This window comes from Schistocerca gregaria, unplaced genomic scaffold (assembly GCF_023897955.1).
Source record: "Schistocerca gregaria isolate iqSchGreg1 unplaced genomic scaffold, iqSchGreg1.2 ptg000949l, whole genome shotgun sequence".
Lineage (NCBI taxonomy): Eukaryota > Metazoa > Arthropoda > Insecta > Orthoptera > Acrididae > Schistocerca > Schistocerca gregaria.
Genome location: NW_026062302.1, coordinates 53,148 through 66,289, shown reverse-complemented (window position 1 = coordinate 66,289; position 13,142 = coordinate 53,148). Strand labels below are relative to the sequence as shown.

Genomic DNA, 13,142 nt, shown 5'->3' with positions numbered 1-13,142 from the left:
ATTGTGTTAAAAACTTACAAACAGATTTGGTACTGTATGTGAGGGACAAAATAAATGAAAAATGAGACAGCGCCATCAATACGATTGAACGCCTATCGTTAAAAATAGCAGACGGTATCTTATAAAAAATGTTGTGTTTAATTAATTTAATTGAAGTCTGGATTTAGAAGTGCGAGGTTGCTTCTGTTCAACCTCACTGAGTAGATACGAATATTCCTTTACTCAAAACAAAATACACGTTATCGACCCTAGCCACTCTGCAGTGAACCCTCGCACTATTTTATTGGAATGCACTCGACCACTCAAGTCACCCCCTAATATGAAAAGCAAATGTGAACAAATCTTGGTCCGTCCTGATTTAAAAAGTTTAAAAATTATGTACCTGAACAGCAAAAACAGGAGATTCACTGGCTCCAGGCCGAGAATACACTGAGACGTAAAACAAATTATCCATGTATCCTTCTTTTTCACCTAGAGTGAAAGATGTAGATCCTTTCGAGGAAGGATTACTATTGTTAGAAAAGGTGGTGATCATAAAAAATATGTGTATAGCGCGTATAGTACAGAAACGATGCACGTATTAAACCGTTCCTAAATGATTCACATACCAAAAAATTTGTCCTGAAAAATTCGTCCCCACGTATCCGCGCTTTAAAAACCTACTTTCTGTATAGAGATCTTGGTGCCGAGGAGTGCTCGGTATGACTATGTCTCGGTTCAGTCGAACAGCTGTGCTAGTTTAAGTGCCACAAAATTTGGATAGACTTTATTTGTCTTGTATGGAGGTCAGTGATACCACAAAAAGCAATTTGCAGGACTGAATGCGTACTCTTGAAACGGAATGACTAGAGTACTTTTCCATTAACTTAATACTAATCAACCTGTGGTATCCTATGATCTACTTTGTTCCTCGAATTGCTGATTAGACAAATAGATCGATGGGGCCCTTAGTAATAAGGATTAGATTACGTGGTAAAATATGATCATATATTCTGGACTTATGAAGAATCCGGTTCCAGAGTTAGCAATCTTCGATGCATGTCCGCAGGTTTCAGTAATAAATACCTACGTAGTCGTGGGGCAGAATTCTGTCAAATCAGAGTCTGCAGTATAATGAAGGAAAGGCAACTGCGGATTGAACTTGTTCTAAGAGCGATATTTTACATAGAACGAGCGGAAAGTTCAGAACAGGGAAGCTCAAAATAAGCTAAGTAGTAAATGGCCGTTGTACATATCAGAAGCAAATTTTTGGCGTCGAACGGGAGTCTTCCTTCGTAGGCTGATTTTGGATCATCACTGATGTTTTTGAATAGAGGAACGGTCCTCCCAAGGAACCAGAGCTTGAAAAAAAAGAAACGTAGGAACGTTTGAAATAGGAGAAAAAATTTGACATTGAATGCTGATCGATTCTGTTTGACCCTTAATTTCCAGTTAGGATACAGTCTTTTAGTCCAAAATTGCCTTTTTCTTCCGAGATGTTTTCAGACAGGCCGAAAGCGAGACCACTGTTTTCTACAGTTGACGAGGAAAGTTCTGAGGAGTACGAATTTGAATCAGAGGAGCGAGGTACGTTTAAAAAAATTTTTGAACCTTCAAAGTTTTTGACACAAACACTACTTTCAGAGCCAGTTTCAGAGACAAATGGTACAGCCAGGGAGGTGCCCTCGAGCAGCAACGCTCTGGATTCGCCGAAGTCGATAACCAAAGACGCGGGGCCGTCCAAATGGGAATTGAAAGCACTGCCGAGAAATGCATCAGCATCCGAGGAATTTAGTGAAACGAATAACTATAAGCACAATCGCGAGTGGAGAAAAAACTGGGAAGTGTATTACGAAAACGTGGCCAGCAGTTTTAACACAAAACTAGGGGAGATATCTGTCTCGCGTGTTGACTCTTTGTATATTTCTGGAAAGTGCCTTCATAATTCATGTGAACGTTTAAGACTAGCCAGAAATGGCCTGAGGAGCATACTCGAAACCGTTGAAAAGATTGAGTCTACAGAGCTACTAAATGACAAATGTCAGTGACCGCGTACCTGGCTTAAAGGTTTGTAGTCAGTGCTCAGATTTGTTTAAAAAAAAAAAAAAAACGTATGACATATTTAGACGGCACCATATTGGTCCTTTCTGTGTAGCTAGAAATTTTGGTACAGTTAAAGCAGCAGTCAAAAAAGCTATAAAACTTTTGTTTTCATAGGCAGTCTAAAATATAGTGGAGATATCTTTTCACATTTTCTATAACTCTGTACAATAGAATCCCTTGCTCTGGACACGCTTTTTCTAAGAGGGTAACTGTCGTCTCACAAAAAATCGCTGATCAAAATTTGTGTACGTCTTCCTCTTCTTCGTCATCTTTGGACACGTAACCTTGTTCCATATGCGCTCGAAGCCATTTATGCCAAGACTCCAGTGGTATTTGCTCTTTCAAACATTGTTCGTACATATCGGAGTAGTCTAAGGTGTACTGACAGCGAATTTCTAAAGCTGGAGGCCAAGGTATCGAAATATCGGCTCCTTACTGCTTCCAGGGCATTTTTTAGCTCCGAGATCTGTTTGTCGGCTTTTAATAGGTGCGAAGCTATACTCAGTTGGTAGTATCTTTCCAACTTGGCGCATTGTTCCCTGCAGTCTAACAATTTTACTTCCTTGTACGCAAGCTGTAGCGCCTGCTCCTTCAGTTCGCGGTTCCTTTCGAATCGATAATACACTTTAGGTGTTCGATTTCAGAATTGATCAAATTTCGCTTTTCCTGTTCGAGGCTTTTCGACAAAAAAACTCTTTGGAATTGACAATCAGATTAAATTTTTTTTTCTCAGCTTCTGATTGCATATGTTTTTCTTTGATTTGTTTCTTGTATTCTAGCTCTTTAGCGTGAAAGCTCTGCGCCATGGCTTCCATCGCGTTCTTGAGGGTCGACTCGCGTTTTTTTCAGGTCAGAGACCTGCTGTTTAAGCCGCAGGATTTCTTTGCATTGAAATTGTCAAGGTCGTCCATGGACATACAGGAGGGTGCCATCATCTGACGTCCACTGATTCAGAGAGCCCATGTCGGTGTCATGAGGAGGAGAAGCATCATTGTGCCAGTCACTTAATGGACGCGGGATTCTGCTCATTTTTAGAAAATTTAGTACGATACACGGCACGGGTAGACAAATTGACCACAGGAGATTCATTGGGGTCTTTGACAAATTTTTCCGGATTTGCTTTCCCCACGAATAGCGTTAGTATTCGCGGAGGTTTGATGACATTTCGGTGCTCAGAATTGGAAATCATGAATTTAGGCGTTCCATTAGACTTCAGATCTTGAAGGCTCGATCGCTGTTCCTTCCGAAAATAGTTAAGCCAGTTTTGTAGGCTTTCGAGTATATGGCGAAGCTCTTCTTCCTTTTCTGTGCAAAAATAATAGGTCTTGCCACAATTCATCGAAACTTTTTATTTGCCATTTTTCGTCCTCCTTTAGCTTGCTGTGATGTGTGTGTGAGAAAAGCAACGAGCACGTGCCGTTTGGAATTCAGAGACTGCTGCGAACGTACTCTGGAATTTTTTGTGAAATGTCGGATACGTCTTTCAAATCTATTATATCCACGTGTTCTATTTCGTGCTTGTTTTTTGTAAAAACACAGTTTTGTCACCTTCTAATGAAAAAATAAAAAGCGCTTCCATTTTGTGAAGCTAAGCGTCGATTCCAACCTTCTGATCGTGCCTTCCAGAGACCGAGAGTGCAGTAGCGTTTGTCTTGATAAAAAGAAAAGGCACAGGTCGACGGGTGTCAAAAAATTATGAATTTTTCTTCCCTAGAGAAGGTGGCGCGGTCACAACACCCGTATTTAGTTAGTGCAAACGAACCGATTTCGTCTGTGTACGAAGACAATTAGAGTTCCCCGATTGTTGCATTCAACGGTGTAAACGCTATATACTAATCAAGAATTAGTGATAAGACCAAAAAAATATATTTTTTTTTTCATTAATGCAAGGCTTCTCCACTCCTCCCTCCATGCACACATTTTCTTCTAAAAAAAAAAAGAGCCTTCTACATATTTCAACTTGCCGCGAACGTGCAACACGAGCGCACGACTCCTTTAGTTACCGGAGGTCAGTCCCCTGGCCGTTCCTTGAACAAACTTATCCAGGAAGTTTTTCGTCACACGGGTCTTGTTGGCCACTTGGCTTTTCCCATTGGAGAAAATTCCGAGTACTCGGTGATTTCCTGTATGGGCTTTTCGTATAGCTTGGTCAGGGCCTCGTTAAATTTCTCCAGATCCTCTTGCAAAAACTCATACAACTCCTTTTCGCGGTCTTTAGGTGTCAAAAAAAAACCGTATACATACGACCAGAGCAAAACGCGGCGATTGTTCAGGATTTGCTGCGTCGCGTCATATAAAAATAGGGCGTCTTGAGCTCGTATCGAAAACTTCTTGACCAACTCCGCGACCTGTTGGTCGCACCGTTCTCGTTGAGTTGACACGACTTTCATGGCAATGCGGTGGGATTCGTAGCGATGATAATAAAACATGTAGTATTCCAGCTCCGTCTTCATCTCCTCGTTCTTTATGTCTTCTTCCTTAGCCGTCGACGAGTTGTACTTGTTTGCATGAGTTAATATCCGCCCGTGTCGGTTCCATGTTCCTTCCAAGGGCCGCGACACAGCCAACAAAACTCGTATCCACATCCGCCGCTCTTTCGACTGCAAGTCATGTGCATGCATCCGCCGTTCTTCTCTATAGGTCGGTGACATTCTGGACACCGCTTCGTGTTCACGATCAACCACTTGATGTTTTCGCTTTCGCTGGAAGCGCGCTCGTTCCAAGCCATGACATTTTCGCACGTCGCGGGAACGTGGTCTCCGATGTCGTAGTCAGAGCAACGAAAACACCACCTGAACTTGCAGGTGCACTCGACCGGCTTCGTTCGGTCTCGGAAGTCCACCCGGATCACTTTGGAGCAGTTTGGGGCGGGACAAGGCTTAAGAAGCGGATCGTCGATGACCATGCTCTTCAGCGCAAAGCTAGCGTAGCGTCTGTACACGTGCTTCGGAACGAGCTTTTTCCAAGCGACTTCGTGGACAATTGCCGGACACTTGGGAGACGGACACTTGGTGTTTACGGCTAAATGAACGCCGGTGTGAAGCTGGTTCTCTAAATATCCAGACCAACAGGACAAACAATAGCGATGGCCACATCCAAGGGCGTAGGTCTCTTTTCCAGAATAGTCCTCGCAGCAAACCAAACATTCGTACACCTTTTTTCCCCGCCTTCCGCGTTAGCCACACCGTTCGCCCTTCCAAAAAAAAAAAAAAAAAAGTGCCTGCACCCACACGCGCGTGTGTACGGGCGAAGGTGTTGTACCTTTTTTTTTTTTGAATTTCGGCTCAATTTCCAATTCGGGGAACACGCCAGCCCCCTCGAGCGTTTTTTCGTAGTCCGCCGTATAGGCGTCCACGAACTTTTCCTTGTTCCACCTAGAGAGGCGCAGTGTCAGTTATTTAGCCGGTCGAGCCAGAACGCCAAAGCCAGGCGCATCGCTGCCGAAACCCCCGCGCTCCGCTCCTCTCCAGCGGGCAGTGCCACGAAAAAAAAAACGCGTACTTAAAATGACGTAATAGTAGAATAGCAGAGGCCTCGTTGGAAATGCCCAGGACTTCCATGACCTCTCTGACTAACTTCTTAATTCTCGCTTCGAGACCTTCTTTGTCCAGCACCTCATACGATTTCTGCCTCTTAAGCTCGACTAACTGAGAAAGATCGTTGTCGTCGGAGTCCTCTTCTGCGTAGAAGGCCCCCTGTTCCTCGAAATCCGAACTGTGTGGTTCATCATTCTCGCTCGTCTCCATGTAGCTACCATCACTCATAGCGCGGCACGCAAACTGAACGGATCTGTCTCGCGTGTGTTGAACAACCGAAAAAACCAGCGCTTCTTGTTTTCTATAACCTTTGGTCACTCAGCGGCACAGACCGCCGTGCTGCGCAAATCTGGCACCCCCGCGTACGACTAGCAAAGCGCCGGGACCCTGCTCAACGATATCTGGCAGCCCAACAGAGAACGTTTCAGCAGAGCGAACATGCATAGACACGCTCCGGCCCAAACCAACCTGCTTGTAGTGTAAAAAAAAAAATAGCAGTGACGCACATTAAAGCCCACTTCTATTTCACAAAAAAATGCTAAACCTCGGCGCGGTGATGAGAGAGAGAGGAGAGAGCCAGCGCTCGCCACCCCCCGCTTTCTTCTACCTAAACGGCCCCTGAAAATGGCCCCTCGTCCGCCCACCGAGCCCTGCACCTTCTCCTCGGCAACGCTGTTTTTGGCGCCGCCCGGGCCGCTCGGTCGCACTCCCGCTCCCCTCGGGCGCATCTCGTCGCACCCGCGACGCGCTAGAACAAAGAGGAAAAAAAGATACAGGTTTCTCTGAAGCCACACCAATAAAACGCGCCCGCAAAAGCGGCCCCCGTAGCGCGGTTTCTGGTACTTTTTTTCGCAAAATAACGAGAATTGTGCTCCACTTGCACCGACCGCCGTTTCAAGAGCGACAGGGGGAGGGGGCGCCTAGTTTGAGCGCCCGCGAGGGCGAAGCGGCTGGGTTTCTTCTTACTGCGGCTTCGAGCGGTTGGTGGCGAACGGCCAGAGCTTCTGGAACGCGGGGTCTTCATAGATGGCGTCGAGTTTCAGCGCCAGCATCGACGTGACTTCTGGGGGCGCGTCCAGTTCGTTCAGAACGTCCAGAACGAGTTTGTATGGGCGTGGACAGGCGTTTTTCTGTCTGGCGCCTGACTCGGGTTCTTCTGCGTAGTCCAGCAGTCTATCGATCAGGATAGTCATCCACTCATACACCTGCGAGACCAGGACGGATTGAGTCGCGGCGTCGACGACGAGGGGAGGGGGCACATCCGGAGTCGTGGGGCTCTGTTGGTCGCTGTCGATGACGACAGCCCAATGAGAGTAAATGTCCTTTGTTTGCGGGTCGTTGTATTCGGCGGCGGCGTCGTCGCTCGTGTCAGAGTCGAAAAAAGAGGCGCGTTCGTCCGAGGCGTCTTCTCTTGCTTCGCGGCTCGACGTCTCCTCCGCGGAACTGCTTTCTTCCTCCCTGACGGACCCCGCGTCGGCCGCAGGAGAGTCCAGAGCGCCGGGAACGCCCTGGTCGTCGGAACGATCCGAATCTTCGCGGTCGCGCCTGACGAGGTCTCGCTCCGTCTCGGAGGCGTCAGACGGCGACGAACTCGACTCGCTGACGCTGCTCTCCTCCGACGTATCTCCGTTCGTCGAATCTGCGTCGCAAAGAAAGCGGTCGCGGTGACGTGTCGCATAAACCAGCAATTTGGTCCAAGTCCTCTCTGTCTCGCTGTACAGAGCGCACGTGATCGCGTTGTAGGTGTTCACGTCCTCCCTCGAGCCGACCAGGGGATCCGGGATCGCGTAGTCCACGGAAGCGGCCGATAGGACGGGGTACGGGTAGAAAGAGTTAAACAGCTTTTGGTTCAGTCGGTACAACTCTTTGAACCTGTCATCTTCAGACGGGAGGTCCGAGCCGGCGCCACACCCCCCGCCCTCCTCTGACTCGCGGCAAACCTGAGCCAGGCTCTCGATGAACGAGCCCTCGCGTGCGCCCTCGCAGACAGAGTCGTCGAGGATGCCGATGGGTGGCAGTAAGCTGCGCACGGGAGACCTCTCCTCCTCGAGACACGACAGGGGATCGTCTGGATGAAAGATGAGCAGGTCTCTGTGCAAATGTCTTACCTGGGCGATGAAACTCGCATCTCGCTTCGAAAAGCGCTCCAAGCGCGATTCGTCCATCGGGACCGGCCAAAATGCGCGGCGGTGCTTCATGCGAAGACTAAACTGAGACAAGTCCGTGTACCACATGCTCTTTATGTTGGCGCTCTTGGGCTTGTCTCTCACGCACTTCGACAAGCGCCAGTCGGATTTCCATTTGCTCTCGCCAAACACAAACCGGCAGATGTGTAGGAAGTCCCTCAGCCCCGTCCGAGAAGCGCTGTTTTTTTCCACTGGCTCAGCTTGATCGTCCTTGCCCCTTGACCCGAGCGCGTCAAGTTCGTCCGTTTGGCCTGCATCGGCGAGACCTTCGGACGGTTCCGAGTCGCTAGAACTAGACCAGTCACCTTCTGAAGAATCCTCGTCTTCGAAAAAAAATCCGTGGCCAAAATCCTCGAGATCAGGCGCGCCAATATCCTCCGACGGACGGCGATCTGATACCAAGGGAAATTCTCGCTCCTCTGTCTTCGCAACCTTGAGGCCTGCACCTTCGTCCGCAAATTTAATCCCTTCGGCGCTTCCACCCCTTTCGAGAGAGCGCCCCCCGCCCGCAAGCGACGGCGTCTGCGCTCTGTCTTTCGACCGCACTGTCGGCAATTGAACGGGCTTCCGCCTGGGCCTCTTTCGAAAAGCTGCTGTCGCGCCCGCGGAAGAGGACCTTCCGACCGAAGACCCCATCGGCGCGTCGTCGCCGCCCGGCCCGCGTTGCTCCGAGCGCGCCTCGAGCGCCGCGGGCTCGGACGGCACCGCGTCTCGACCCGACTCCGAGCTCATTGCTTGCGCAAAGAATTTTCCATCACTTCAAAAAAGCCCCGCTCTAGCGAGAGAATGCGCGATAAAAGTCACTTCGTCTGCTAAACGGAAAGCTTCGCATCGAACGAGCCTTGTCCGCGCAAAAAATTCAACTCGCTTTCGCCGCGCGGCCCCTAAAGCCCACTCTACACACACGCCATATCGCGCGCGTTTCGGCACAAACGCTCGGCAGAGGAGACGGGTCGACGGACCGCGCCACGCGAAAAGCGCCCATCGGCGGGGAGTAACTGCGACGCGCTCTCGGGCAAAAAGTCCGGCGCTCGCCAAACCGACTCCGAAACCTCCCGTGCGTCCAAACAGCAAAAGCGCTCTGCTTCCACGTCGCCGTCAAACGAAAACGGGGACGCGTCGTACTTCTTTTTTCTTTCTTTTTTTTTTTTTTTTTTTTGGCCGCATTCATTGTACGGCCCCGCGGAACGATCACCAACTCACCGCGTCCGCTGGCGGCGGCCTCGATTTTCGGCCCCTTCGAGACAACCGCCGCGAGGGGGAAAAAAAAAAGCGCAATCTTGCGAAAAATGAGCTCTCTACAGGAAAATATCCAGGTCCAGAAGCAGAGCAGACGACGGGTTCTGGAGCCTGAAATTCTCCAGCACTTCCGGGTGGATAATTCCAAAAATGCCCACATCGCGTCCGTTCACTTGCACCTTAGCGCACCTGCGGGGGAAAAAAGTGGCGTGCTCTGTCTGATGAATGGAATAGATTAGTTGAGACGGTTTCGGGACCCTCCAGCCCTTGGGCGCTACGTCTAGGGCCAACATGATGGAATCCAACAAGCCGTGAATCTGTTCAAACCCGGCGGTTTTGTTGTTCTGGTAGATGGCGGCCAGCTGCCTCTTGTTCGAAGCCCCGATGTCGCTGTCTGGATTTTTGAAGACCACGTCGCCTATTTCAAACACCTGCACTGGCAGAGGGGCGCCCTTGTTGAAAGACAAAGAGTTCAGAAGACCTGGAAGCAGGTTTGAGCGAACCACTTGGACATTCCCAACCGGGTTCCTGAGCCTTACAGAAGTCTTCCCGTCCTCCTTCTGGTTGAGTTTGTCGTATTGGTCGCGAGCTGAACACAGCACGAACGACAAAATCTCGGTGTACCCAAGTTCGGCAAGTCGACGACGAAGCGAGTCGGACAGCTCGTTGATGGGCAACTGCCTGCCCAACGTAGCGGTAGAAGGAACGCTCAGCCCAACGTTATTGTATCCATAAGCAATGGCGACGTCTTCGACTATGTCACAGGCGTGTATGACGTCCGGTCTTGTCGGAGGAATTCCAACCGCGATTTCGTCCGCAGACACAGAACACGGTCCCAAACCCATTCTAGACAAACATCCCACGACACGCTCTGTAGAGACAGAAACGCCTATCATTTCGCAAATTTCGCTGGTCCGGCATCTGATCTCCCTGCGCTCCCAATTTGGAGAAACTTCGACCTGGCGGCCGGAACACGACGAGGGCGAGTCGAAAACGAGCCGGACCGGCTCGACCACGTAGGGAACGGCGCAATACTGGCTGAACATGGTCGTCATGATGTCCAAGACGATGTCGGCTTTAAGTCGGTCCAAAGCGGTCACCTCAATCAAGATGTTCTTTGTATTAAGCGTGACCCTCGAATGATTGCCATTAATGATCGGCGGGAGCGACAAAACTGTTTTGTGTCTATCTCTAACGACCGGATATCTCGGCTTGTCCTGGATGATATAAAGGTAATTTTTGAGCTGTGCGTGACTCCTGTACAACTCCATCACCCCGTGTCCGTCTAACTCCTCGGACTTCTCGAGCGGCACGAAGCGAATTTCCTCGGGCAACTCGGCCGTGTAACTAAACGGACCCTCGAGCGTGTCCAAATCGTGAGTCCCAATCGACGCAAAATACCTCTTTCGACAAATGCTGCTGTGCAACTTCTCCTGTAACTCAATAAAGGACTTGTACACTCTTTGCGTCATGCGAACGTTGCGCAAAACCGCGCAAACAATGTGCGGGCGCACCTCCATCACTGACGCGTTCACGTGCATCTCTACCATCGGGTCGCTCAATCGGTAGGACGGAAGCCCCATTTTCTCCAAGTACATCAGCAGAGCCCTCGATATCCCCTCAAAACACAGCAAATCGCAGCTGAAACGAAGTCAGCAGACCGTCGAAGCAGCGCCACGAAACATGCAAAAAACAAAAAAAGCCCGTACCGATTTGCCGGCACTTCGATCTTGCAAACCACCTCGTCGTTCGCGTCTGCCAATTCAACCCCCCTCTTCCTACAAAGATTGCTCTCTGTTGTCTTAAAAAAAAAACGTCAGCTCGATCGTCCCACCTGGCGAACGCGCTCAACGTGCTCAGCTGAAAAACACACACCCCCCACACACGAGGCGATACATCGTAGACACGACCCCGCCCTCAATCACCCACTCCTCTCCGGTCCCGTCAACCCCCCAGCCACACCTACCACTTCATCCAGCTCGATTCCAAAGTCGAAGCACAGCTGCGAAAATTCCTCGTTGGCTCCAAAAAAAAAAAAAAAAAAAGTCAAAACACGTGAACCATTTGTGAAGGCAAACCGCGAAATGCAGGCCACAATCAGAACCAGCTATGTGCCGCCCTGACCCGCATTTCGCAACGCGAGGAAGAGAAGAAAGTCTCCTTCTCCACCTCTCTTCCCTATTAAAAAAAAAAAAACGCAATAATCGCCCTTCTCGTACAATAACTCCTTCCTAACGTCTCAAAAAGCAAATCTCTAGGAACGCTGACCACTGGCATCTTCGAACGGACTTTCAGACAAGAGTAAAAAAGAAACTTTTTTTTGACTCAGCTCCTGTAACCTTTTGTCTACCACCACCCCCTTAAAAAAATGGAAAACGAACTCTCAATTTCTCTTGCTCGAACCTACAAAAACTCGAAAAACTCCTCAGTGCTCAAATCAAACCTCCAGAGCCACCCCTTCCATCACTCACACAAATCAATCAATAACCGGCGTTCCACACCTCTCATAACCCTCGCGCGCAGGGCGTCCATCCATGAACGCGTCAAAACAAGGCGAACTGGGTCCTTGGCCTCGCTAGCCAGCCACTTCGCCCAACCCTCTGCGAAAACGCTTGTCTCATCACCACATTCCTCCGTCCTGACAACTCTTCTTTGAACTTCAAAAAAACGCTGACTAGTTCTCTTTCGTCTGGTTTCTCTGCATTCACCCGCTTCGCCGGACCCCTCACATTGATAGCAGCGTCCCGCTTTCGACGCTCTCGAATGACGAGGCGACCAACGCCAAGCGGGTCTCATTCAACAACACCCGAATGGTGACAGTCGACGCCTCGTAATTTCTTCGCAGCGCCCAGTCCCCGCAGAGCAGCGCGAAAATACACCATACAAACTCTCTGTACACAGCCCATAAGTGATGTACGGCGTGAGACGAAATGGGGCCCCTGCTCAAAGGACGTTTCAGCACTTTTCCCCCGTCGCGAATACGATGCTGAGATCGTCGTGTTCAAAAAGTTATCCAAGAAAAAGTAGTGCGGAACTGGTCTGAAGTCCTTATTTTCAAAAAGGGCTTGGTTCGATCCTTGTGTTACCGGATTTCTGGATTTTCTTACAAAATCCGTAACATTGGATGTTAATCCGGTCGCTGACTCTGCGTTTTTTATGGGGGGCATCAACCAGACGTCCTCCTAAGGCCGTTGCGTTTTCTGCCCCCACTCTAAGGCGCCCGCCGAGCTTTTCAAAGGAACAGCCAGACACGCTCGAAACCAGCAAATCCTTCTTCCTTAAGAGCAGATTGACGGCGCCAAACAATTGTCAAACCATTGAATCCTGACGGAAGTTCGCAGAGTCTTTGAGCGACCGAGGGCAATCCGCTCCTTTGTAGCCGAAACGCGTCGCAGGCTTCAGTCGCTCCGCACTGTCGCAGACTGACCCTGTCTCCAAGCTTTACGAAAATAGAAAGCAGCTGATTTTCAGAAACTGTGCACACCGAAATTTTAGACTGTTCGAAATGGGACGAAGGGACCCCTTTTTCGATAAGACCTTCTTGCGAGCCGGATTCGTGTGTGCGCAGATTAGAGTCTCGAGGCGGTGGAAAATGGTTGACACCTGGTTTGGGTGCATTTGCGGAACCGGGGGGTCAAGGCGCATTTTCCGGGCGGCGTCTTCGCGCATAGCATCTGTCCCTCCTTTATGTGTTCAGCAGCGCGAAAAGATGGCAGAGAGTGAGGGGGGAGTGGGTGGTGGCCAATTCGACGGTCAAGGCGTTTGATGCTGTTGTAGGCGCGGAGCTTTCGCTGTTGGCAAATTGGGGAGCGAGGAAATACAAAAACTTTCGCAGCTGAATTTTTTTGTGGTTCTTGTGTTCGTTTTGCTCGTCAGCAGGGATGCTGGTTCGCATCGTCGCATTTGGAAAAAAGCCGTTGCGCCGCAGATCGGGGCAAGGAATCGATATCGAATTTGGAGCTTTGAGTAAGGCGCTCGCGGCAATTGATAAGGGCCATTTTTTGGTATTGAAAGTTATTACGTGGGATTCTCTTGACGTTGGTTATGAGCGAGGTTTTTTGCCCGGGAAGCGGCTCCGAGCCATTCCTCTCAAACTTCG

General features: G+C 49.7%; 2 protein-coding genes across 2 annotated transcripts; both read right to left on the bottom strand.

Annotated features, from left to right (window-relative positions):
• Positions 1-1,889: 1,889 nt before the first annotated feature.
• On the bottom strand, positions 1,890-8,539 carry LOC126325913 (uncharacterized). Its single transcript, XM_049995404.1, has 5 exons — positions 5,584-8,539; positions 5,344-5,456; positions 3,845-5,236; positions 3,532-3,733; positions 1,890-3,462 (listed from the first exon to the last, which is right to left on the bottom strand). Exon 1 carries the CDS (start codon positions 8,534-8,536, stop codon positions 6,581-6,583), a length of 1,956 nt encoding a protein of 651 aa, XP_049851361.1. The 5' UTR covers positions 8,537-8,539; the 3' UTR covers positions 1,890-3,462; positions 3,532-3,733; positions 3,845-5,236; positions 5,344-5,456; positions 5,584-6,580.
• A 545-nt stretch (positions 8,540-9,084) lies between these two features.
• On the bottom strand, positions 9,085-12,179 carry LOC126325914 (phenylalanine--tRNA ligase beta subunit-like). The gene is made up of 4 exons (XM_049995405.1): positions 11,263-12,179; positions 11,010-11,065; positions 10,753-10,844; positions 9,085-10,684 (listed from the first exon to the last, which is right to left on the bottom strand). The coding sequence occupies exons 1-4, from the start codon at positions 11,318-11,320 to the stop codon at positions 9,103-9,105; spliced, it is 1,788 nt and encodes a 595-aa protein (XP_049851362.1). The 5' UTR covers positions 11,321-12,179; the 3' UTR covers positions 9,085-9,102.
• Between the last annotated feature and the right edge of the window lie 963 nt (positions 12,180-13,142).

Excerpts from the sequence above, each read along its gene's own strand:
- LOC126325913 (XM_049995404.1), bottom strand. The coding sequence starts at position 8,536 with ATGAGCTCGGAGTCGGGTCGAGACGCGGTGCCGTCCGAGCCCGCGGCG.
- LOC126325914 (XM_049995405.1), bottom strand. The coding sequence starts at position 11,320 with ATGCCAGTGGTCAGCGTTCCTAGAGATTTGCTTTTTGAGACGTTAGGA. Across the intron at positions 11,066-11,262 it reads GACGTTAGGAAGGAGTTATT|CCAACGAGGAATTTTCGCAG; the intron begins GTACGAGAAGGG and ends TTTTTTTTGGAG. Across the intron at positions 10,685-10,752 it reads ATCGAAGTGCCGGCAAATCG|CTGCGATTTGCTGTGTTTTG; the intron begins GTACGGGCTTTT and ends ACTTCGTTTCAG.